The sequence below is a fragment of the Trichoplax adhaerens genome, genomic scaffold (assembly GCF_000150275.1).
Source record: "Trichoplax adhaerens TRIADscaffold_4 genomic scaffold, whole genome shotgun sequence".
Lineage (NCBI taxonomy): Eukaryota > Metazoa > Placozoa > Uniplacotomia > Trichoplacea > Trichoplacidae > Trichoplax > Trichoplax adhaerens.
In genome coordinates this window covers 6,298,438-6,325,014 of record NW_002060946.1, presented here as the reverse complement: position 1 = coordinate 6,325,014, position 26,577 = coordinate 6,298,438, and the positions used below count along the sequence as shown (strand labels likewise).

The following is a 26,577-nucleotide window of genomic DNA, read 5'->3' as shown; positions in this document are numbered from 1 at the left end:
AATTTTATAATATATCTACTAAACCGAAGAAGGTTGTTTTATCGATTATGATCAAAGTTGTAATAAAAGATATTGGTCCTAAAGTAAAAGACCAGAACTAGAATAACTAATGTCATTGAAAGAACGTTGCCTCTCAAGGAGGTCTATGCTACAAAAAAGTTTTTATGTTTTGGCTTCAGTTAAGTATGAGCTTGATCGCCCTAGCTTTTAATAACAAGATAATTATCAAGGACAAAATAGACTTGAACAGCCACGTTTTAAAGCCGTAATAAATTAGATGAGAATCCAATACATCATTTTCTTAAAAAAAATAACAAACATGATAGCAAAATTTTTTACTTACGTATCGTTCAATATAGTAATTGTAGGAGAGATAGTAGAAGTAGGAAATGTTTGAAAATTATCCAGTCATAGGATATTATAAGTAAAGGAAGAGCTCAACTAATTTGGAATGAAATTCAAATAACTAAATCAATACCTATCCGACGGTATTAGTAGGTTGGAGAAAAGTAGTTGTCATAAGTTACAGGACACTATTTAATAAAATGATTAACGCAATTGAAAATAGTAACGATGGAAAGGGGTGGAGAGATTAAATTTATTTTTTGTCCTTGTTTTGTACCTTAAACCATGTGGTATACAAATATTAAGTCAAAAGAGCGACACCAAGCAGCCAATGATTTGGAGAATTAGACAATAAGTTACGTCTTGAAGAACAGTTGAATTGAAGACAATATAATTTGAATCCATCCTAGATGGATCAATAGATGAATTTAAAAAAATAGTTAGAAACTTGTCTAAAATGGAGAATCTATTGTACCCTAAGAGGGCATGAGTTGCTTTTGTCATCATTACTTCAAAGTGACTATGACTGAAGAGTATCTTGTTCCAATCTAAAAAACATGATTAAATTAATGGATAGCATCGATGATGTTTGGATTGCCGTCAGCATATAAAAGATGTGCCCTCTATTATCATAGTATTCTTAACATGAAATTGACGTCGATAAGATCTTTTTAAGACAATAATACTAAGGAAAAAACATCATATCGCATAGATAATATTTTAATAGATAGAGTAGCTCAAATCGAGGACAGTATACAATGAACCCATTTGATTAATATCATCGTCCATTACAAAATTGATTGAACTAACCAATCAATGATTTGATGAGAAACAAGATCGATTCAATGGAGCACTAGTTTGAGTTATTGAATTTTAATATATTATTTATAATTTACAGTTCAGTTTATTTTCCTTGATCTATTTCTTCCTTCTTTCTACAATTTTTTTTCTTCTCGAGTCATCCTATTATTATTGCTGCTAAATTGTATAGGCAATCAAGCCTATGAATAACATTTCAATCATGCATAATGAGAGAATCAATATCAAGTTATCCTTAAGAAATTTAATAAGAAAGAACAACACAAATCAATGAATTAAAACTGTAGTCTCTATCAATCGAATGAATTAATAGCGACCCATTTATACCGCGATTGACCATCATATTACTATAGATTATCTATTGAATTGTGGATTTTAAATAATTTCAGTAAATAGGCGATTGAAAAATTATGCCTTTGAAATACAGGCAAAAATTAAAAGATAAATATATTGATCAAATGATCAACAAGGAAAGATTAAGAATTACTATAAACTTGATACTGCAGAAACATAATGCTGTCTTGACAAATAGAAATTCTATGAGAACATCTTCCTTACCCCTATCATATTATCATATCCGTGTAGGAAAATTAATGGTTTTGATACGACTGACAAAGGGTAATTCAAATTAATTTCTCTACTGCTCTAGTAAATTATGTTCATCTTGAAGAGTATAGTGTGCGCAAACATCGAAAAGAAAGTTTTAATAGACTTACAAGTAAAGGGCAATCTTACTAATTTTGGTTGCTATTAAACATAAAGTAGTCAGCATCACAATATACGATATTGTTCAGCCTTTGATAACCATTATGTGAACAGTTGCTAACATCCAATAAAATACATCCATGCTATTGATTGTAATATTATTGAATTTAATTCAGCTTAACCCACTATTCAAAATTCTTTTAATGAATTGATTGACTGACTGGTTGGCATATTATTTATTGCTCCTATCATAGAGGTATGAATAATTTTATATATTAAATTAAATCAGTTTCGCTTAATCAGTAATCAAGATATCGCTCGTTGACAGTAATAATAATAGTCTTCAAGAGTAAAATAATAATACGCTTTAATATCGTCGATGTGCGTTGATAGGATCTAATTCTTTGTGTAAGTCTAGTCAAAAGACAATTTATCCTATTGATTTTAATACCAACTAGGAATTTATGGAATCATGACATAATTAAAATATTAATTTAGAATAATAGATACTGCCAGAAGGAACTGAATTAGCCTTAGTTATTTCCTATTTTACAATATCAACAAAAGCGAAATAAAAGTTTAAAATTAATGCACCTGTCGTAGGTTATTGTACTTTATAATCAATTTTCCATATTGAAAAAATAATATTCCATGACATGACTATATTATTTTTACTGCCTATTGATAAGTAACTATAATTTCCTTTTACATACCTCCTAGATGATGATTCATTCGACACATTATTGCTAAAAGTCACCCAGCTTATCATCCTTTCTCAGCATCCTCCATGGATGATACATTTTCAATAAGTGATATTAACGCTAAAATAACAAAGTAATTAAATTATCATTGTAATTATCTCCATTTTATAACTTTTTTTTTTATCTATCAACAAATTCGTGAATTGATTGCACATAATAATTGTATTTAAAGTTAATAGGAAAATGACGACATTAAAATGATCATCCTACCGAATTGTGTGATCAACATCACATATCCTAACATACACATTACACGATTAGCAAATGCCGATCTATTTTCTATTAAAAAAATTTCGTTTATAGATTTTTAAGACATTATTATCTACTTTAATCAGCTTGCAGTTTCTCATTCCGTCAGTAATAACTATACAAATCAAGCGTGTACCATTCACTTAGACTCAATTGAAAGCTAGATCACCAACAATATAGTCGATGCACAATCTCTTCTATTACAATATTTTGGTTTCTATCGTCTAATTCGACGTATTTAATATCAATTTTTTTCGCTGATTCAACCTCATTCATCTAGCCTTTGCCATTTGCATTCTCAATGACTATAATATGAGTTTTACTTACTTCGACTTTCTACCGTTGCTGCTACAGATACATTAAATCTTTCATTTATTATAATTTTATAGGCTAAATTAATTATAGATAGACATTCAAATTATTAAAAAAAGCATTGGCATTGATAAAAAGAAGCTGAACGTTACTTAAACATTTAATTAACTAGAATGTAAGTATAACTCAATTTGAAAATATCCTAGGGCATCGTTTATACTATTGTCAGCTCTGAATCTGGTAGAGTGAAAATTTAATATTGAAATGGTATTAAATATAATTTGTTTCAATCTTCGGTCCCTACTTAATCTTATTTTAACCTTATAAGATTCCCTAATTTAATATTACTATAATAAATACATAGCTGATATTATTATCATGAATTTTGCTAATTTTCGATTATAGATTCATTTAATCGACTTTGTATTATTTTATTGATTTATTGCTGTTCTTGTTTCAATTAAAATGGTAGCAGAAATATTGCTATGGTCAATGATATCCAAAGAAATGGCCCCTTTTATATATATTGAAAGAAAAAGGATTGTTTCTTAACTTTGTTATTGTTAAACCTTAGAATAAATAGCGTATCGCATTTTTATCAATAGAATATCTCCCTTTTTTAACTAGATAGTCAGTAAGAGATATCCTACGTTATCAGCAATTATAAAAAAATATAGATTCATTTTTATTTTTGATTAGCACACAGAAGATGTTTTAATCTAAATCAAATTTTAAATTGCGTTTTGTTGTCAATTTGAAGATGGTGATAAGTATTAGCACAAATTAAAGATTATAAAGGCTTTATAAATAATGAACGTAATAAATAAGTAACAACTCATGTACGTTTCACTTTTATAAAAGTTGGATAAAGTAAATAATGTTTCATAACTCTTTTATTAATTATCAAAGCAGATGTTATCATTAATGTTTTACTATAGAGTCTTAATTATAACCTACTGATGATGCAATCACAGTCGTACCTTTATTATGCTTTTCGCGATTACATTTTAATTACTATTATCCATCTCTTATCTTTCATCAAAATTAACCTCTTCCCAAGAAGTCGGTTGTTAATTTTATACTTTATTTAGCTTGATTCTTATTTTTTTCATTTGTAAATTTTATCATGTAATACGATTACTCTAGATATCCTGCAATTACTAAGTTTAATGGCTTCCTTATCTTCGAAATTTTAATTAAGTATATGACTTGTTATTTTAATGCTTTATTAGTAGCAACTATAATAGAGATCGAAAGCTTACGTAAGATCATCGTATTCATGATAATATATCCTTGGTAGCACCTGCTCGAGGATGACGGGCAAGATTGTTTTAGAATATTATTCTATTTCTTATTAAGGGCTGATTATCATCTTGATTTGTATCAAAGATCTTGTTATAAATGGCATTTATCAATTCGATTTCTAGGCTAATACGATAAAGCTATTTTCAGAGATTGATGGGCATTTATAGAGATAAATTCTTTTCAACGCCTGTAAGATTTGTTGTTTATCATGAGATCTAAGCGAACACTATCAACACAAATATCTTCCATAAACCTAGATGATTAATAATTATAATAGGGAAGATATTATTAATTGTGTAGGTGTATCTATACGTGTATTAGTTTAGCACCATGGCTAGGTGATGTACCTTTTCGAACAAGAAGTTATCTTAATTGACTTCTAATTCAATTACAACTTTTGTAGCTTAGATAAAATTAATAGCCAGTATTTTTTTTGTAGAGTAAATTAGGATTTTAGTACATTGAATGTACGATAGTTTTTTAATGATGGCAATTTGGTATTATGACCTACCGATATCATTCATATGATACGACTGACAGAATTTTAGATTGATCATGTTAAGCAAGATGAATTGCGTCTAATTTATTGACAATGATAAATATTGCGATGGTGATAATGATTGATATCTATTGAATTGGTTGCTTCTTCATCTAATATTGCACATAATTATAATTCTTAAAAAAGGGGAGAGGAGGGCATTTTACCGATGATGTAGCAATTAATATTCAGTTTCACACGATTATAAAGCCAAATATCTATAACTGGCATCTCTATATGCACAAACTCTGACTTATAGACTTTATCGGACAATGCTATTTGCCAATGTGACGAAGTCTAATTTTTAATTGTATTATGATGCATTTTTATATTTTAATTCCTCTATATCTGCCCAAACACTGTCTGATAAGCTGGCACCTGATAGTGATTATGATCAGAATAACCATCTATTCAGTAGAATATTTTCAAATCCCAATTTCAATTCTCATGACCCCCTGTTATTATTTCTTCGAATCTTTTTTCACTAATCATCTTGCTTTGAAGGGAATTTATTTTTCTCATATTGTATTAAATCCATTGGAGCTACAGTATTGACCGGATGTATCTACTTTTTATAGTTCCTTCCGCATCAAAAAATGAGCATGCAATTGTCACAAACCAGCTTCGTGATAAGGATAACGTAAAACAAATCTCTAAATTACTATAGTCTCCGGGATTCAGTATCCCTTAACTACCTCACAAGAATTTAGACGCCTTTGATTCTACGTTAAACTCAACTAGACAATTGAGAACTGCTTTATTCAACTATCTGACAGGCTTATATACCCTTCTACAGCAGCTAACATTCACGAGTCATCTTATAATAATACTTAGGTGAGAACATCTGCTAACTAATTTTTCACAGTCGGACTACAATATGTCCATTCACTGAATCATTTCAGTACACATTACAGCACAGCATTAAATTTACTGTAACACATTTATAATTAGAGTAATTCCTACTGTAAGTAACTAGTTGTAATATATTATCACTATATTATATTAACCAAATTTAGATGGCTATTTCTTCACGGTAGTTCGTACCGTGATAGCAATTTAACTCAATTGCATGCCCTCAAATAAATAATTTTTAGTATCGAAATTACTAAATGATATGAGCAAATGATACAAATTCTGTTTCATACTTCATTTATGGTATCGGTACAAATAGTCAAGATATCGCTATACGATATAAACTTGCAGCGTTCAATTCTGATACATGTATCTACTAACAAAAAATAAAGTCATTGATAATTTAAAAAAATAGGTGTTAATCTAGGTAGGGCATACGAGTAACTAAAATTGAGCGATAAAGACAAGCATATGATATGGTTTTATTGAACAAAATTCGTGTTCAATAGATATGTTGCTAATAAGTATACGTATTTAACAATTATGAATTAACATTTGAATTAACTTTATAAGTAGTCATTTATTCTTTTTCAATTGAAGTAGAATGTCGTAGTTATGGTACTATAAGGAGATCAGATTGCATATACTATGAGCACAGCCGGATTTAATTTAATTATGTGTTTCATACATTAACTGTAAATTAATTAAATAGCTTGACTGAATGAAGGATGAGCAAATAGAATACGATGACAAAGTTATCAGCATTTGCAATCTAATTTGAGTAGCAGCAGAAATATTTTATAGAGCTTGTATTTGTATGCTTCTATATAATTAGTTAATATCATGAGCGTACAAGTTAAACAAGAACTCATGACCTTTAAAATTCAAAATAGAACTTTACTGCATATCTTATTTTTTTCTCCTCACTGTGATTCAGTCGCAGCCTCACAAACACATTACGATGCATAAAGATTGAAATGACCGAATGGAACGTCATTCTCTGTTAAGTATTTATTTTATTTTTTGTAGTCATAAGGAAATCGTTCATGGTGATAGAATGCATACCCAAATTGAACTAACGCCATGCGCTTTACTGTATGCCCTCTCCTGCAATCTTATGTAATATGAAATGAAGGCTATCTACATCAGATTAGTTTGTAACATCATTGATTGAAGATTGACGTTTATCAAGACCATTACTAGTACTTTATTTTACTCTCTAGCTTGCTCTTGTCTCTTATTTAACAATTATTTATCGACTAAAAAAGGGATTGTTGTTATTTTTATTCTTCTATGCGATAGAGCGATCGCTTTGTTTTCTTTGCGTTACTAAATCTCTCCTATTTAACAATTATTTATCGAGTAAAAAAGGGATCGTTATTTTTATTCTTCTATGCGATAGAGCTATCGGTTTATTTGCTTTGCGTTAGTAACTCTCTGAGTCTTTAAAATAAATGATTGCATATTCCTTGTTGGTGTGGTTAGAAATACTATATTGAATGATTGAATAATTCGATGGTTTTCACCTCTTTATTATACAAGTCGATGAGCTTATCAGGAGTAATTATCCAAATAGAATACCCTAACGCATTGAATAAAAGATAGACCAGCAGTTAGTAGCAGTTTTATTTATTTATTTATTATTATTAAATCGATGTTCAAATTAGAGTCAAGGAGAAGTTTGGATATTTTATTGGGCACGGATAAAATAGTCAAGTTGATGGAGTCTACGGCTACGACAGCCAGTGATTTGCGTGCGCTTGAATTTCTATACTATCCGTTCATATACTCTACACATTCCATGAGGCTCCTCTGTCCTGCAGTCCGGTCGAAACTCTGAAGGTTTTCGTTACAAAGTGACCCATTGTCCATGATTACGCTACAGTACTGTAGACTGTACACTGTACAAGAAAACCATAAGTGAAGTAATTATTATGGAAGTATAAAAACTTTCCAAGTTTCGCCAATTCGGAAAGGTTGATGACTCGCACGAGTGCGTCAATACCAATAAGAGTTTCGAATTTTTGGAGTTTGGTTTCTTGACGTGTGCAGCGTCGAGGAGCCCAACATTCAACGCAAAGTAAAGCAAATAGTTACCGCGGCGGACTCTCTCTTCAGACACAGTACTGTGCAGTATTAGTATGTAGAACGCCATCATTACAATGGGCAAGTTCTCTCTGTCTCTCTGAAATTCATTCGGCAGCCATAGTAACAATACTACAGTACAGTACTGTAGACAGATCCGCTGATTAGCGAGATCCTGTCACGAGCCCTACTGTGCAGTACTGTGGTATCGAGCGAAAACACAAAAGCGTTGGAAAATACTGTAGAGAAAGAACGTCCTATCTAAATGGCGGTGCAGTACAACGACTGCTACCGTAGCCATTGACCAGTGACATCATTTTGGATAGTGATTTCGCTGCCGACTGCTTGCATTTTCTTTTGTAGATGAACACTGTCTACCAGTGTCGTGCATCCTTGCATACAGTATCACTGATCACTATCGGCGCCTTGTTCACGATCTTTGATCATGACTACGGAGTATACTGTACACTATTCATTGATTCATCGTCCATTCTCCATCTCGTCGTTATGACTGTAGCGGTTTTTCCACTACCCTATTGATTGTCATGACTTGCAAACTTGTAGAAGTACTGTACTGTACAGTCTGTACTGTAAAAGAAAAGCTGATCGGGCAGCCGACTACAGTACATTGTACTGTAGTCCTTTTCTTTTCGTTGTACAGTACAGTACTCTACAGTACTGTACTGTGACACGAGTCAAGAGAAAAGACGACAACTGCCTCGACAGCCCGGCCTGGACTAGACTGGAACGGTACGGTACCGATAGGACTGACTAATTGACCAGTCACTTTGAACAGCCAAGTCATCGCTGCACAAGCAAAGAAAAAAAATGGAGGAAATCGGAATAGTGGTCAATAAGGTAAACTCCTGAATAGTAACCTTGTTCAATATCATGTGAAAGTACATTGCTAGTCATTAGCTGGAGTTGAGTTCGGTTTGGATAGGGTATAGATAGATAAGAATAAGGATGGAAAGGGAAGCAGGATTAGACGAAAGAAGATTGGACGGTTGATTGTCCACGCACAGTAGTCTACAACCCAGAAAATTTCAAAAAGTTCCCACTGTCTAGCATAGGCAATCGTCTCGACTGGTTGGAAAAGACATTGATATTCTGTTCAATTCGATATACATTGTTCATCAACGCTTGATAGAGTGTATTAGTGATGCATACCTTAGGCTTGCTTGACGGCAAAGGAAGTCTCTTTCAAAATTGAACGTAATCTCAACAATGCTCTATAGTATAGTATATCAGTCATCAGCAAGGGTGAACGACAGTTCTATCCGTAGTCGTTTGTGAACAAGGTCAACGTGAAGTTACTCTTCAAATAGCGTAGAACTATTTGACTCTCTATTTTACTTGATAAAATGGGTTCAATGAGTCTACAGCCATAAATACTCTTGTTAGATGGTATAAAATAACAGTTTTATACAAGACTCTTCAAACACTGAAATTGCAACCGTACTCAAAAAACGGCTATTCACCACATCATCCAAGTCGAACAAATTTACTTCAAGCACGTTACAGTAAATCATGAACATCGAGCAATGCGCTCAAAATTGGTAGCGTACCGATACACGTACGAATCTCTCTAATGATACTGTAATAGACTTGGACGTTGATTTCATGTCAAGTCTTTTACCCTCTTGTCAATGTTATCATTCCGATTAAGACATGGTACTGCAATGATAACGATATCATATGGATTGTGTTGTATGCAATCAAAATTGGCAATAGGATATTTCTAGTTGGCATTGGTAGTTTCTCAAATGCTTCACTTGTGATAGTGTTAATACAGGAGGAATCTTCAGCAAGTATCGTTATAAACGACTTACACGTCTTCAGTGACTGTACAAATATTATTTTAAATGTTATCATAATCCACCAGTGATACCATACCATAGGTGACTACCACAAAATCTTAATACTGCAATATATGCGTATAGCGGTGCTGTAGCTTACGTCAAGAATGAATAATTACATGTCATTTGCATCAACCTATTAGGCTTATCCACATCAGTTTCACTCACGTATACTGCAATGACTTTGTTAACATTCTTTTTCCTATCATGTACATATTCTTATCAAATGATGAATCAAAAATAACAGCACTAATACATTTCATTGTCATGTTTGATAACCTGTACAACTTTACTTACTCAATTCATTCCTTTCGAACACGTAGAATGCTACTAATCAAGATGAAAAACAAGTAACTCAAAAGGATAAACTCTTATCCTTGCTAACTCCATCCGGTGATAGCATCTCAATAGATGATCTCTACTCGTTATACAAAAAGCTGCAACGTCAATTAGAATTTCTGCAAGTACAAGAGGAGTATATTAAATATGAACAAAAAAATTTAAAACGTGAATATTTACATGCTCAAGAGGAAGTGAAAAGAATACGTTCAGTACCCCTTGTCATCGGTCAATTTCTAGAAGCTGTTGACCAAGTCCATGGCATCGTTGGATCGACAACAGGCATGTTACATCTCAGAGTTGATGTTGATATCATTGTGCCATTTTTTCTTGGACCACTTCTTGTTGGAATGCATTCTTACAGTATTTCATCAATGACCTACCTGTATTCTAACAATACTATACTAATGAATTACAATTATTTTTATTGCAGGCTCCAATTATTTTGTTAGAATTCTTAGTACCATCGATCGTGAATTATTAAAGCCTGGATGCTCTGTTGCATTGCATAAGCATTCAAATGCTTTAGTGGATATTTTACCTCCAGAATCGGACAGTAGTATCGCGTTATTATCTGCTGAGGAAAAGCCAAACATACTGTATTCCGATATCGGCGGCATGGATATACAAAAACAAGAAATGAAAGAAGCCGTCGAACTGCCCTTAACACACTTTGACTTATATCAACAAATAGGTAAGCATGTCATGATTTTGCTGTTGAGAATGAGAACATTTTCATAGAGATTTTGACTTAAGCTGCAAATAAGCATATATATATATGAGAGCAGAACCATTCACATATTGCGTATGCGCCATTGAATGTACGCATTGCATTCCTATTCAAAAACGATGCATTTCATAAATTGGTCAATCGGTGTAATATAATCGCAATATTATACTAATTGTAGGTATAGATCCACCCCGTGGTGTTTTAATGTATGGCCCGCCAGGTTGCGGTAAAACTATGCTTGCCAAAGCTGTAGCCCATCATACTACCGCTTCTTTTATAAGAGTTGTGGGATCAGAATTTGTACAAAAATATTTAGGTGAAGGGCCTCGAATGGTCCGAGATGTTTTCAGGCTTGCTAAAGAAAATGCTCCAGCTATTGTTTTTATTGATGAAATCGATGCCATAGCTACCAAACGTTTCGATGCACAAACTGGAGGTAGACGATTTTGGTAGTTTCCTTATACTATTGCGTTAAACTTACGTAAGCTGTCAATATCTCTTCGTAGCTGATAGAGAAGTTCAACGCATCTTGCTGGAATTGCTTAACCAAATGGATGGTTTTGACCAAAACATTAATATCAAGGTACTTTTACTTTTATTTCGATAGTCAAAAGTGTCATTCAATATAGATGCATTGAACACTTGTATAATGAACGCTTAATATGAGATGATGTCTTCATATTACATTAGGTCATCATGGCCACTAACAGGGCCGATACGCTGGACCCTGCTTTACTTCGTCCAGGACGTCTTGACAGAAAGATCGAATTCCCCATGCCGGATAGACGACAAAAACGTTTAATATTTCAAACTATAACTAACAAAATGAACTTATCGGATGAAATTGACTTAGAAGATTGTATCCTATTAACATAATTTTTTGGTTAACTTCTTCTATGTTTTATTTCGTAGTGGATTTATCAGCTTACTATACGATCTTATAATGTCCAGTGCATAAAATTGAACTTAACCAAAACATCAAATAGATGTAGCAAGACCTGACAAGATTAGTGGTGCCGATATAAATTCAATCTGCCAAGAGGTAGGTATACACGTATATTAATTTAAGTTCACAGCCAACACCAGTTTCACAATGCTATGTAATTCTTATTCGTTGTCACAGTCTGCTATGCAAGCAATTCGGGAAAATCGTTACGTTATCCTTGCTAAAGACTTTGAAAAAGGATATAGGACAACAGTTACGAAGGACGAAATGGAGCACGAGTTTTACAAATAGACAAGTCGATAGGATGCGATCAGTACACTGTAGTTAACAATTTGTATTTTAACGATTTAAATATTTTACGCAGTTATCAGTTGCTTTATGTGATTCATTATTGGTTTCCACAGTTTCATCATATTACCTGTCTAGGGTATTTATGATATTTAAATTTATAACACTTTGTATTTTCATTATTATAAACTACATCATTATTCTTGATGTATGCAACTGCTAGCTCGAACCTTCTCTAGTAACTTTTTTTCAAATTCATATCATATTCATTGCATAATGAAACGACTATAGGTTCAAAGGTAATATTGAATTATGTTCTTGGGAATTTATTGTCATATTTCTATGAAATCAGTTGCCATATAAACTACTTAGATTAATCTTAATATAAAATAAATATAATCTAAGGGTAAAATTACCAATAAAGACAAACGAAAATTAAGACGGTATGATTCAACTGATATAAAAGGATAATAAGAAGAGCTATGTAACTCATTCTGTTCAGCCAGACCAAGAAATTGAATTTATTTGATTAAGCATCATGATTTCTTTTCAATGATTTCTGAGAGTAGTCTTGAAGATGGCTACATTAACTGTTCTTGTTAATAACGAAATAGGATTAAAGCGTGCAGTTGCATCTATGTGCACAAGAGGTATTATCTTAAATCTTAGTTGATTTATTTTCTATGCTTGTTAATACTCCAACGTTTGTTTCTTGACACACGTTTTTCCACCAATTCTTATTTGTGTTACAGTATGTAGCGAAGAACTTGACTAAAAACTAGTAATCGCTTTCGAAACCAATTTAAATATAAGGGAAAACACCACTTTATTATAATTTTTATACCAAACCTACTGAATATCAGCTAATATATACTTTGGTTACAGTATAATAATTATAGTAAACAAAAATTACGACTATCTAACAATGATAAAACATAACCTGGATCAATGAATCGGGTTTGCGATGTGATCCTATACGAGTACTAAATGAAATCTACTCCAAAAATCTAAATAAATTAGTCGCTGCTATGCTATAATACTGATTACTATGCCAAAACTTTGAAGGAGAACTCTATTATTTAAACGATTCATGACTGCTAGCGAAGGTGCTCCCCGTGATGAGGCAGTAATAAAACCTTTACTATCATTTCTAAACAAAACTAGCTATCTAATAATGATAAAATCCGGCTACTTTATCTAGGTTATGATTTATCATTATTAAATAGTCGTCATTTTTGTTAGGTATTATACAATATAAAGAGTTATTTAACGAATATATTCCCATTGGGAGGGGGGTAATTCTAATGCTTCAAATGATGATCAAATTCGTAGCCAATTGCTTATGAAGTTAACCAGTTTTGTTCCGATATTGCAATAAAGATTTTATTATTCTACCATAGGATAAAAACTTGACTACTGTAAATCAGTCACTGTTAAACTACAATACTTATCGCAATATAAAAATTCGAAGGAGAATTCTAAAAATTAACTTTCAACACGATAGTTCCTCATACTCAACGCTATAATCTAGCTGCAAACTTATACTTAATTTATACCTGGCAATAGCGACATCATAATTCCAGAGCAAAGTAACAATGAATTACTCATACAATCATCGAAATTTACCCTTTACTTAAAAATAGCTTTCATCATGCATTAAAACAATTTGGTATACTGTAAATGTAAGAACGAATATGGATCATCAAATGGCAGAACGATCTGTTGCAATAGCCAACGAAGAGGCTTTATCTAGGAAAAGAAGTCCTGATGCTTTCTCAACTGATTTTAGAGATGTCTTATATTCATCTAGTGGAGTTCCTTTGGAGATTTTTTCGTTAGGCATTTGAAAGACCTACAAGAGTGAATCATAATTAAATCATGAAACCACAATATTACATCATAGATAATCTAACACAGATTCAAAGGATAAAGATATTAGATTAAAGACTTTCTGACGTAGATGATCGTATTTTATTCGTATTATATATCACATTAAGGTATTCGTACATAAGAACAAGACCAATACCTGAAGTTGTAACTGGGCATTACTTTTTTTTTTTCGATTATCTCCCACTATAATCTTAAAAAAATGAGTAGGAACTGATACATCGTTTTTGCCAATTACCTAACAGTAATAAGATTGTCTATAATCAAATATAATTCAGCAATTCACTTTCTCCTCTTCAATTAATTATTGACGCTGCAATACCTGATATTTAACATATCTTTTTCCATCCTTTTCCGCACTCTCTCTTTAATATAGAAATGATATCGCCGTATTTAATTTTATACATTGTGATGAATTCAATTTTACAATTTTTTACTATTGCAACTACTGCAAGTTACTTTGGGAGATATAGCGGCCCAGTGATAACATAGATATCCGTATACACACGCGTCTGATTTCGAGTATACTCTTCTAATCTCTTCCAAATATCACGATTGAATCCTACTCCAACCTAAAGCAAGTTTACGCATTTGTTAACTATTTCGCACAATCCAGACAGGAAATTCGCAATAAAAATCACTATCGTTGCTCAAATATTTATACAGACCTGCGGACTCATATTACTGAGATAAAATGTATCTTTTAAAGCTTTCAATGAATATCCGTGATCACCTGCTGGTGCCAAATGTCCTCGATCAAAACCGCTGTTTCTATAATCCAGTAGTTATGAAAGACGATAGAACACTAAAGCATAATATAACTTGTCCTATTGAGCAATTGCATCAACTATCATATTAGGATTACAGCTATTATCATGTTTTAACTCTATTCTATTGTATTGTATCAAATAATTTAGAAATTCAATTAAAGCTGTACCCAGAATTCAGAATTACATATATTTCTCTGCCCCTTTATTCATACTACACTGTTGATTAATTACGATTACTCAGGTTGTAATTTCTAGCCTATGTATGTGTACCGGTAGTCTTTTTTTGTAGATCTAAACAAAACTGGTACAGATGTATCCTCCTTGAACATTGATGATTTTCTTTTAAAATCACGTTGAAACACTTTATCTGCGGTTAAATGCTAAGGAAATGAGAAATTAAATTTGAATAGCAAATTTACAACCTACTATAATATTATAATTATATTCTTACGTTTACTGTTATCCATTTTACTTTAATTTCAGAATTGTTGCATTGAAACTATGTAATCTATGCCCTATAGAGAATGATTTATGAAGCCTAAAGGTTTATTCTTAAGGGTACTCGTTATAGCAAACTACGAAACAGTACTGTATATTAAATTTTCCCATTTAATAGAATCAATTACTTTATTTTGCAGCTTACCTCGATAACCCAATTGGCTGTACGATGCACTCGGTTGTATGAGAGGACATAATCCTCTCTAAACTTAAGATTTTCACAGCCTGTGGAGATGGTAATCAATTGTAAAATTAAATTTGTTGTACGTATGCAATAATTAACTTTATTAGCTGCAATTACTAAATTTTCCTATTTTTTGATAGATGCCACAAATTGTATCGTTTTGTCTAGAGTTTTAAGCTACTAGAACAAGTCATCAGCTTTTGAGTACTACCAATAGGACTTAGCTACAACCAAACCGTGTAATGACTAACTTGGAAAGCCGAATTTCATGATCTCTTTCGCAGACGAAGGAATATCGCCAAGTGAACATTTATTATCCGTAGTAGTAACTAGAGATGCCTTCTCTGCAACTATATTCTTGGACTGTGTGTATCTAGAAAGAGGTAATGTACTAATCAATTTCGATATGAACAGCAACTCTTATCGAACGCCATTTGTTTCAACGAAACTTGAGAGCATTGCGATATAGTGCAAGTGTAAATCATTTTAGCGTATTAATAGTCATGGTTTAATAAATAAAATAATTAATTTATTTTTAATGTACAGCAAGAGATTCTTAACCTTGCATTAGGGAAAGCGATAACAATTGTGATAATAATACGTCTGAGAGATACTTTTATGAGTTAACAGGTAGATCATCATGACTATTACGAATTATTGTAACGACAGTATTCAGATTTTTATATGCACGTCTATAATTGACAGTAATTTTATGCAGCGATGCCTTCTAATATATTCATCAAAAAAATCCAAAGATAACATCACGTTAAAATAAAGTTATGTTCGAATAACATTAGACAGAAGCCCCTCAAAATGCATAGACATTTGTACGATTACGAATGGGACAAGATTGCAATCTATCACATCGATCATGGAAGAATCATCTTAGCGATTGCATACTAGTCAATATAACTTATAAAAAATATTGCAATTGCAATTCTATAACACTTCTCCCCAATACTGCTATGTATAAACACTAATTTAGACGTATTTGTAATCAAGATGATGATCTTTATTTGTCCTATATGCAGCAAATAATATATACTGTATCATTATCATAAGGTTGTGGCTCAAGATCACATGGAATTATTGCCCATTTCCTTTGCTAATCTAGCAAATCGATCACGTAGCTTGCTATTCGTTACAACTTTCCTTTTAATACTTGTTTCTGTATTGATATTTCTGACACTACTTTGCCTTTTATCCTACAGATAACTTTCTGATCTACGTGTACAACTTTACTTTGGCTAACTTGTATAGCTCAATTCAGCACTACTCAACTACTTTTTATTCATGAATAATCGCTTCTATAGACCTATGCAGCAGATAATATATAAAGTATGACTATCACCATCAAGGTTATAGCTCAAGGAGATATTATGAAGTTATTGCCATCTTTCTTCGCTGATCCAGCAAGCCTATCGCGTAGCTTGATATTCATTACAACTGTCCTTTTAATACTTGTTTCTTTAATGGTGTAACGACACTATTTAGCCTTTTATCCTGCAGAAAACTTTCTGATCCACGTGTATAACTTTACTTTAGCCAGTTAATGTAGCTCAATTGAGCACTACTCAACTACTTTTTATTAATTAATGAATAATCGTTTATATGAAGTGCTAATCAATCACTGAGTAAATTATTCAACACTCTCAAGATTAACAACAATAAGCCAGTACCGCCTCTGAGAATCTGTTAATCATCACAGTAATTGTGCAGCACTATTCTACCAGCAGTTACAAAAGTTAAAGCAATGCTTCTAATCGTTAATATGCTTTAACATAGAACACAATTTCATCGCTTAAATAAATTAACAAATTATCCGTGATGAGTTTGTTTTCGTCACAATCATACATCAACAGACACAAACGATAGTGTTAGAAGAGCTATGCTAACGAATTGCAAATCGAATTATCCTCTATGCTAGAACGGAATTAATCTACGGAATCAATCTACTAGTCGCTTAAAATAACATTAAATGACGAAAAGCTTATGGTTGTTTAAGCTATTATTAATTATTACTCATGTACTTTACGTATGATACCTATCGAAATAGTTGCCCATAAGTCCACCCAAGCAGAAGATTGTTGGCAACAATAAGCTACGTAATTGTGCCATCACGGAGTTCGACTAATTCTTTGGTGTTGATGTTAAAATTCTTATCCTGATGACAGTGGAATTAATTTCTTGCTCAGTTATCGGGTTAGAAAACTGTCTTGGACAGTATTATCCTTACACTATACAACTATAAGTAGCTAAATAAAAAAAAATCGAGCGAATGGGTTTATGCGCCCTCGCTTTTATTGTCCAAACAATAAATATTTTTTTTGTGCTGCTCATACAGACTTTGGCTATACTGTTTATAACTCATTGTCTTGTTCTACACTAAATGGCATACTATATGATGATAAGTATACAGTAATTACAATAGATGAATATATAATTTACCATGCAGAACCCTCAATTATCCGGAAATGCTTATTTATTCATTTAATTTGGAATTAGTCCCATACTAAGCTACCAAGCGATTTCGGATTGTTGGAAATGATATTAGGGGTCAGGGAGTCAGCCTTTAGCTGTAGAGCACATTAGATAGAAAAGTCCCTGAAACGTCTTATTAGATTACTTATTATGGCTTTGTCTATCATTTGATTCAAAAATTAAAATAAAATGATTTATATCCAGTGCACTAAAGGTATTTGTTATACCACACTCATTCCTATTAATATCATAATTCTGTCCGTATAGCAACCTGTTTGAATTATATTATATTATTAATTAGCAGAGTAAAAATCCTTTTTAGATCCTGCTTTACCTTTGCCAGGATATTTAGACAGAAAGATCGCAGTGATTCACAACTTTTAGACTGCCAAACCTGATGTATCAGCAACTATAAACACATACAAGCAGGGATGCAAGGGTTTTAGTTGATTAATTAACACCTTAACATTGATCGTTCCATAGTATTTGAATCACTTTGAAGTTTATTTCAACGGTAAAACAATGTATATCTCGTACGATTATGTTTGTACATAATAATATACTTAAAGCCATCTATAATTACCTGATTGATTGTAGACAGATTAACCTTCTTCTCTGATATCTATGCAAATGATCACTTTAACAATATGCAGCCTGCATGAATATTTTATTAGTAATTATATACGAATTCCGGAAGCAAATGCCGCACCACAATCTAGCTACAAGCCCCATTAATCTAGATCTTGTAATTGTAACAAGTTAGTACAATCACAGTATAAAGAAACAATAAATTGCTCATACAATCATCGAAATTTACTCTTTAATTAAAAATGGTCATCATCATGAAAGTAATTTGGCATGTCAATAAGAGATAAGAGCAAATGTAAATCATCAAGTAGTAAGACGTCCTTGTTTAATAGCTGAGCGAGAAATTTTATCTAGAAAAGTAAGTCCTGATGCTTTCTCAACTGATTCTAGAGGCACCATAAAAGCGTGTAGCGGAGTATCATCGGGGATACTTCTGTTCGGTATGAGGAAGACCTACATGGGTGAATTAAAGTTAAATTATAAACTACAACATTACATCACAGATGATATAACAGGGGCTCAAAGAACAAATGTTAGAATAAAGACTTTATAAAGTAGATAACCGCATTGTACTAAGAATTGTACATTACAACAGCGTATTCGACATAAGAATGATATCAATTACCTGGAGTTCCAATTTAGCATCATTTTTTTCTTTTCGACGATCTCCGACTACAATCTTAAAAAAATGAGTAGGAACTGATACATTGTTTTTGCCAATGACCTAACAAGAATAAGATTGTAAGTAATTATGTTAAAAGCCCAGATATAAAGCTTCTTTCTCTTCCATCGTTGACGTTGCAATACCTGATATTTCACATATTTTTTTCCATCGTTTTCCACACTACATGTTTAATTAATATGGAAATAATATCACTATACTCAAATTACATAACGTAATTCAATCGAATTTACATTTATTGACCAATAAAACTACTACAGTATTAGTTACAGAGGAAGATATAGCGGCCCAGTGATAACATAGACATCCGGATACACTTTGGTCAGACTCCGAACCTGCTGTTCTAATCTATTCCAAATACCGCGATTGAACCCTTCTCCAACCTAAAGTAAATTTACGTATCTGTTAATTACTTCATGTAGCACCGACAGCGAATCCAAGGCATGAGTCAATATCGTTCATTAAACGTTTCTACTGACCTGCGGACTCATATTGCTAAGATAAAACGTATCTTTCAAAGCATCCTGTGAATGTGCATGATTACGTGCTGCTGCCAAATGTCCCCGATCAAATCCGCTTTTGCTATAGCAGATAGGAAACACAATAAGATCCCAAACATATCATAATAAGTCTTATTAAGCAATCGTATTAGTTATCCTATTAGGACTGCAGCGACTAACTATTAGGTTGTAACTCTACTATATTATCTTGCATTATATTCAATAACGTAGCAAGTTCGTTAATGCTGCATTATTACAGAGCTACGTGTTATTTTCATACTGCTTTATCCATGGAACAATGTTTATCAATCATGATTTATAAGCGATTTCCAGGTTACATACGAGTAGTCTTTGTTTGTAGATCTAAACATTTCAGGTACAGATAAATCTTCAGTAAAGATTGATTCGCTTCTGTCAGCATTGCGTTGACGCAGTTTATCCGAGGTAAGATGCTAATGAAATAAGTGACATTACATTTACAGTTAGCTAATCCAGTTAAATTTTATCTTAGAATTTCTCGATCGAAGCTATGTAATCTATGTCCTATGTGAAACAGTTAAGGAAACCTAGTGTTAACTTGAAATATATTCGTTGTAGCAAGCAGTGCGCTGTTTATTGTATCTTCCCATTCACGATAATTAATTACGTTACGGCTTACCTCAATAACCCAATTTGCTGTACGATGCATTCGGTTATATGAGAGAACATAATCATTTCTAGACTTGATGTTTTCATAGCCTGTAAAGGCGATAATATCATTAGTTGTAAAATCAAATCTACGTATGCATCAACTTTATCAGCTGCAATTAGTTAGACTATTCTATTTTGTGATAGATGTAATATATAGTATTACATCGTTTTGTCTAAAATTTTAAGCTATTATAACTTGTCATCAACTTATGGGTACTATCGACGTGATTTAGCTACAACCAATTACTAACTTGGAAAGCCAAACTTCATTATTTCACTCGTAGGCGAAGAAGCAGCAATTGAAGATTTACCATCCTTGATAGTATCTAGAGATGCCCTGGCTGTAACTGTATTGTAGGGGTGTAGGTACCTAGGGGAGGCGATGGATTAACAATTTATGTCTATGAGAGTATTTTGTAAAGCTACAGAAACCCTTATCGAACGCCACCACTAGCTTCGATGAAATTTGAGAGTACTGTGACATAATGCAAGTGCAAATTATTCTATCATGTCAATGGTAATGATTTAATAAAATCGTTGATTTATTTTCAATGTACAGCAAGAGATTATTAGCTAACTGCGTTAGGAAAGGAATAGAAATTGTGATCATATTTCTGGAGATAATTTCACGAGGTAATAGGTTGAATCATCACGACTATTACCAACTATTGGTATTACCACATGCAGATTTCTTTTTGCATGGTTATAAGTGATACAGTGATTTTGTGCAACCATGCTTTACGACTGTATTACAGCAATTGAAAGAATTTAAGATAACATTGCGTCCAAATAAGATAATGTTGCAATAACGTAACATATAGGTTAAGCCAAACAAGATTATGGACTACTAAAATATTCCCCTAAATGTCAAGATCTGTACAATGTAGAATTGTACATTTACGTTACTGCAGTGCGATTATGAATGGAGCCCAATTTCAATGTATCCAATCGATCATGGAAGAATCATGGCCATTGTATACCAATCAACGAAACTTGTAGAACTATTACAACTGTAATTTTAGAATGTTTTACCCCTAAAACTGCTATATACCAACACTAATTCATTCGTATTAATATCAAGATGATGACAGTAGATCATGCTATGCTGTGTACATATCATACGTATATCAACAACTAACAACAGCAAACCATACTGTATTATAACAACTTTATTCACTGCAAATTGAACTATCCTCTATATTTAGTTCTACGTGTATCATGAATAGAGTATAATTAATCCACTAGCAGCTTACACTATTAATACCAAATGGAGAAAAAGATTGTGATTGTATGAATTATCATCCATTGATGATCATATACTTGACGTACCTATCGAAATAGACGCCCATAAATCCACCCAAGCAGAAAGTGGTCGGCCATAACAAAGCGCGAAATCGTGCCATGATTGAATTCAATGAACTTTTTCTCGTAGTTTATGCTAAAAGCCTTCGCTTGACGACAGTGAAATAATTTATGTCCAGCTAGCAGGTTAAAAACCTACCTTGTCATATCCTCATGCAGTAGCAAGAAGAAATTGATCGCAGTTACCGCTATTATCTCAAAGTCTAGCCGTTGCAAAACTTTCAATTTGTTGCTCTACCGATTGAAGACTAGTGGACAAACATCATACTTAATATCTCGAGGTAGAAATGTTGACAACCAGCTCGCAATGTATCAGTAATAAGTTGCAGTTCTTGGGCCTCTCGTACCTGTATGCAAATTAAAATCATCATGGAGAGAGTATGACTTTTTACCGGTCCTCTCGATTACTACGGACGGTAGAGCTTTAGTGACTACTTTATGCAGACTAATCGAAAGTAACAAGTAGTAGTGTGCAAAATGAATTGTCACCCCTTGGCCAATGTTCAGCGAATACAGGATCGCAATCCACTATTAATAACAGCTGGGACTACTCAAACTAATTTCTCCTTAATAAGAAATGAAAGGGAATGACAATTCATATCGTTCTTTAACTAGGTTAAAAAAAGTGATTATTCCTTCGTTAGCTATTGCAGTTAAAGCCAGTGAGACAATAGTTCTTACAGTCTAAATAAGAACGATGCATTTAGTCTTTGGTTCTTGGCCGTGAACTAGAAACTATTATACTGTACAATTCGATATTTGGCAAAAATGGAAAAGGTCATAAAAAAAGAGTCTCGTTGCCGTTGGTCATCCATTTACTAAATTCTGTTTAGAATAATCGCTCAAATATAGGTCGGTACACTGCATTGTAGATTTGTAGTCCAGGTAAAGACTGAATATTTCGCAATATGATAAAGCTTACAAAATGGAAACGGTGATGAAATGATCCATGCAGGTTATTACATTAGCTCTGTACCAATAACATCTTAAACTCGTTAACAACCTTGTTTTCCTCCTTCATCTAACTACATATACCCATATTCTATAATTTAATATTGCAACGGATATGTTTACAGTTAAAAGCACCATAGAGAGTATTTTACGTCTTCTCTCAATCACTACCGACGGTAACATTTCAGTGATTATAATGCAAGGCATTTTATCTTTGGTTCTTGGCCGTGAACTAGAATCTACGATACTGTACAACTTCGATATTTAAAAAAATTGAAAAGGTCATAAAAAACAGAATTCGCTGCCGCTGGTCATCCCTTTGCTAGATTCTACTCAAAATAGATCGTTATGGACCTACTGTGCAAGTTGCGATATCCAGATAAACAATCAATTTTCAGATTACTGTATAATAAAATTTACAAAAATCGAAATGGTGATAAAACTAATCACGTCAATTATTCCATTAGCTATGTACCAATTTAAGCTCGTTTACTACCTTATTTTCTCTCCCTCCTTATAGCAACATACACGCATATTTTCTGTAATTTAATATCGCAACGGATGCGTGATGCTAACTTTTACATACAGCTGAATGACATTGCGATATTTAATGTGCCATGTCTATTTATACCTTGTGCTTGTATGGCTCACCTAGTTTGTATCAGTCAAGTACAGTTTTAAGGCTAGTATTGCCCCTAACGTTTTATGCGATCTCTAATCTACATTAATCTACTTTTCAAGGGCATTCTTAGCTTAGTTGCTAGGCGAGGGTGGAAAATAAGTATTCTACATGGAAGACCCTGCCAAAACTCTTTGCTGCAAGCAGATCAATCTCAATAATAACTGTACAAAAACGGTTTATTTCTTACAGTGCCAGAAACAGTAATAGAATATAGAATAGAAGAGTGAAAAGTTAAAATTTCGATCGCATAACCTCTGGTTTATTACGAATGTTGCGCAGACGAAGACTATCTTGAAAAATTTCATTGACACCTATGGAACAAAAACTGTCCATCAGCAACAAGTAATAAATTATAGTGTAACCAAAAGTAATTTAATTTAATTGACAAGCAAAACTATAAATTACATTTCAAGCTTGACTGAATAATTAAATTGGGTCAACTCGTTCAACGAACGAGTAGACAATATTGAATGCTGCTATTATTACAGTAAAATGGATTGCAGCTTAAATGTCGATGACTATCACCCAATAACACAAGCAAATCTTTCTCAACATTTTAAAATAAGTCGGTATAACCATACAGTATCGATCATTCCACGAGATAATCTACTGAGATTTTGCTATTATTGTACAGACCTAAAATGCCTTTACTTTAACTTTTTTTCCAAAACGTAAGCGTCCGATGGCTCGATACGTTTATAGTAACTTGACTTTGTTTCAATCACTTCAAATCCAAAATTTTTATAAAAAGCCATGGCAGTATCATTATTGATTTGAACGTGTCTGTAGTGAAATAAAAGTAAGAATAATTCTCAATTAGACAATCCTAGCAAGCGCTAGGAAAGCCAATTACTCGCACACAAACAGTAAGTAAAGCTATCTCGATCATCATCAAATTTATAGATGCTATGTATTAAAATTGGCCTCCGTCTACATAATCATTCATTAACATTGCCAGTAATTTTATACTTACAGATAGACACTATCAATGTGGCCGTCGGTTTCCGCTAACTTTAACACATGTTTCAACATTACAGTACCTGTGAAGGAACATGAACAATAATTAGTCCGTTGAATTTTTATAGCTACTGGCTGAATGTAATTTGGTAGACGTTGGTATCGATTTGATAAAGATTAAAATTGTAGTCATTATTACACTAATGTCCATTTTATTTTTGTCCACGTAGAACTGAACATTTTATTGGACACCTATTATTCTAGAATATTTCATACAAGACATACCAATTCCAAGGCAACGATATGCAGCTAAGCATCCCAGTGTCATTATATAAAGTCTGCGACGATTATCTGACGAGTCTACACGGCAGCAGACTCCTCCAACAATAATATCATTATAAAATGCTAGAAGAATAAATAAAGATAATTCTGTCAGCATCCTTCAATGTAAAATATTGGATATTAAACAGGCTTTGCAGGTAGTGATGTCATCAATCTTTCATACAGTGATAACCTTGCAAGTACACACATAGTCCTTATATAATTATGTATTCACCACTAGCTATAGAATGCGAGTTATGTTATATGGACACTGTAAGCGACGAATTGTATGAGAGAGTACATCACTGTTATTAATGAAGGTAAGCCATAGGAAGATTAACACCTCCGCCGAAACGAATTGCATGATGACACTGTACTCGTACTTTGCTAATAATGGTGCATAATAAAATTGAAGTATAATAACGACTAACTCTATACAAAACTTGTCATGATAGCGATGCCTACATACCGAATTTGGCATAATCTCCAGAAGTTAAGACATCCTTGTAAAACTAGTTTGCAAATACATTTCAGAAGATGATGATAGCACAAGTTAGTCATGGGTAAGTAAACTCTTCAGTATGATCATAGCTAGCTTGCAACAAATGAACGCGAACAGTAGATTACAATTTGATATGAAAATAAGTTTCAAGCATCGCATTCTCTACAAGTCCACTTGGATACTCCAAGCTTATGCAGGTATCGATGCGAATGATTCAGTTGGATCAAGTAAGCTTTGCATCTAGTGAGACTTACCTTCTCGTTGTAAGATACTGGAAAGATGACAGAGTTTAGCTTTTTTAATTGCTTGACATTATGTGGAGTGATATCACCTAATTCGATCATGCCCCTGTATCATAGTCAAGATGAAAAATAGATTGATGACAAGTTAGCAAAAGACATTAGTCTTGATGAAGGAGTGCCACAAAGTAGCGCTAGCAAATGAGCGTGATCTTGTGGCTTAAGTACTAGGATATACTTTAACATCGCTCTATCCCTAATCCTCCACCGACTGGGTCGAGTATCCTATCGTAATTGATGAATCAGTCTAACTATTTTATGCTCTTTAATGAACATCCTTTCATCAACTCTTGTTCGTCAACTACTTCAAGTTAACAACTATCCGAATACAGTATCTCCATTTGATCATCAAGCCATTTCGCTACTGCATGAACCCTCTAGTTGGATCTTTCCATCCAACATAGACGAATCGATCAACCTGTATCGTTCTATCTAATTGTAATATTAGCCTCCATCAACAATCCAATGGCGAGCCCTTACCCAGACATGCTATCCTGATTTTCGGTATCCGCTGTCATCATAAGCTTTGCAATGGTTTAGGCAAGCTTTCACGGCAGTATCCAACGATTCCAAGCAGCAGGCAATCAACTAAATGGAATGGAATTGCTAAGGAAAGCAAAGGCAATCTGCAGAACGATTAGATGCAAGCCCAGAACGCACCAATTTCAACTGGTGTCGAGCTGGCGGGACTTTTCCCCTTTATCCTCTACCACCATCGCCATCAGTGGGTCATTTTTCAAGTCAAATGGACTCTTGCTAAGGGGTGTTTTCAGTAGTACACCATGGCCAAGAGACAAGGTGAACGCTGCCAATACTATCGGTATCATGATATTGAGTGTAGGACCTTTCCACTGCAAGGGTAGTGTCGCCATTGACTGCTTTCAACATACGACACAGTATAGTATTGTCAAGGCAAGTAAGGTGTTTGTCTCCAAATGCCTCCAACCACCCAAAACACGACGACTGACCCCTCGTGCGCAGCATCGGTGCTTTCTTTGTCACGGTACTTTGCATCGTAGGGTACCGTACAGTTGCAGTAGTGTACAGTACTGTACTGTACATTGTATGGTACACCGTACAGGATCGGACT

General features: G+C 33.3%; 4 protein-coding genes across 4 annotated transcripts; 1 reads left to right on the top strand and 3 right to left on the bottom strand.

Annotated features, from left to right (window-relative positions):
* Window positions 1–8,799: 8,799 nt before the first annotated feature.
* TRIADDRAFT_50249 (uncharacterized protein) lies at window positions 8,800–12,136 on the top strand (the record flags this gene model as incomplete). The annotated part of the gene is made up of 10 exons (XM_002112128.1): window positions 8,800–8,829; window positions 10,154–10,435; window positions 10,603–10,616; window positions 10,656–10,697; window positions 10,727–10,863; window positions 11,078–11,335; window positions 11,406–11,482; window positions 11,590–11,758; window positions 11,886–11,941; window positions 12,023–12,136. The coding sequence occupies 10 exons, from the start codon at window positions 8,800–8,802 to the stop codon at window positions 12,134–12,136; spliced, it is 1,179 nt and encodes a 392-aa protein (XP_002112164.1).
* Window positions 12,137–13,835: 1,699 nt separating this feature from the next.
* Window positions 13,836–17,590, bottom strand: TRIADDRAFT_55918 (uncharacterized protein; the record flags this gene model as incomplete). The annotated part of the gene is made up of 9 exons (XM_002111621.1): window positions 13,836–13,985; window positions 14,160–14,258; window positions 14,343–14,385; window positions 14,480–14,592; window positions 14,689–14,791; window positions 15,061–15,170; window positions 15,434–15,513; window positions 15,724–15,845; window positions 17,517–17,590. The coding sequence occupies 9 exons, from the start codon at window positions 17,588–17,590 to the stop codon at window positions 13,836–13,838; spliced, it is 894 nt and encodes a 297-aa protein (XP_002111657.1).
* A 1,254-nt stretch (window positions 17,591–18,844) lies between these two features.
* On the bottom strand, window positions 18,845–20,701 carry TRIADDRAFT_23653 (uncharacterized protein; the record flags this gene model as incomplete). Its single annotated transcript, XM_002111620.1, has 8 exons — window positions 18,845–18,994; window positions 19,167–19,265; window positions 19,349–19,385; window positions 19,494–19,606; window positions 19,703–19,805; window positions 20,066–20,175; window positions 20,382–20,461; window positions 20,665–20,701. Coding segments are annotated over 8 exons (729 nt in total), but the record flags the coding sequence as incomplete, so codon positions are not given.
* A 3,354-nt stretch (window positions 20,702–24,055) lies between these two features.
* Window positions 24,056–25,532, bottom strand: TRIADDRAFT_23961 (uncharacterized protein; the record flags this gene model as incomplete). Its single annotated transcript, XM_002111619.1, has 5 exons — window positions 24,056–24,191; window positions 24,382–24,448; window positions 24,651–24,770; window positions 25,156–25,198; window positions 25,443–25,532. The coding sequence occupies 5 exons, from the start codon at window positions 25,530–25,532 to the stop codon at window positions 24,056–24,058; spliced, it is 456 nt and encodes a 151-aa protein (XP_002111655.1).
* Window positions 25,533–26,577: the final 1,045 nt, after the last annotated feature.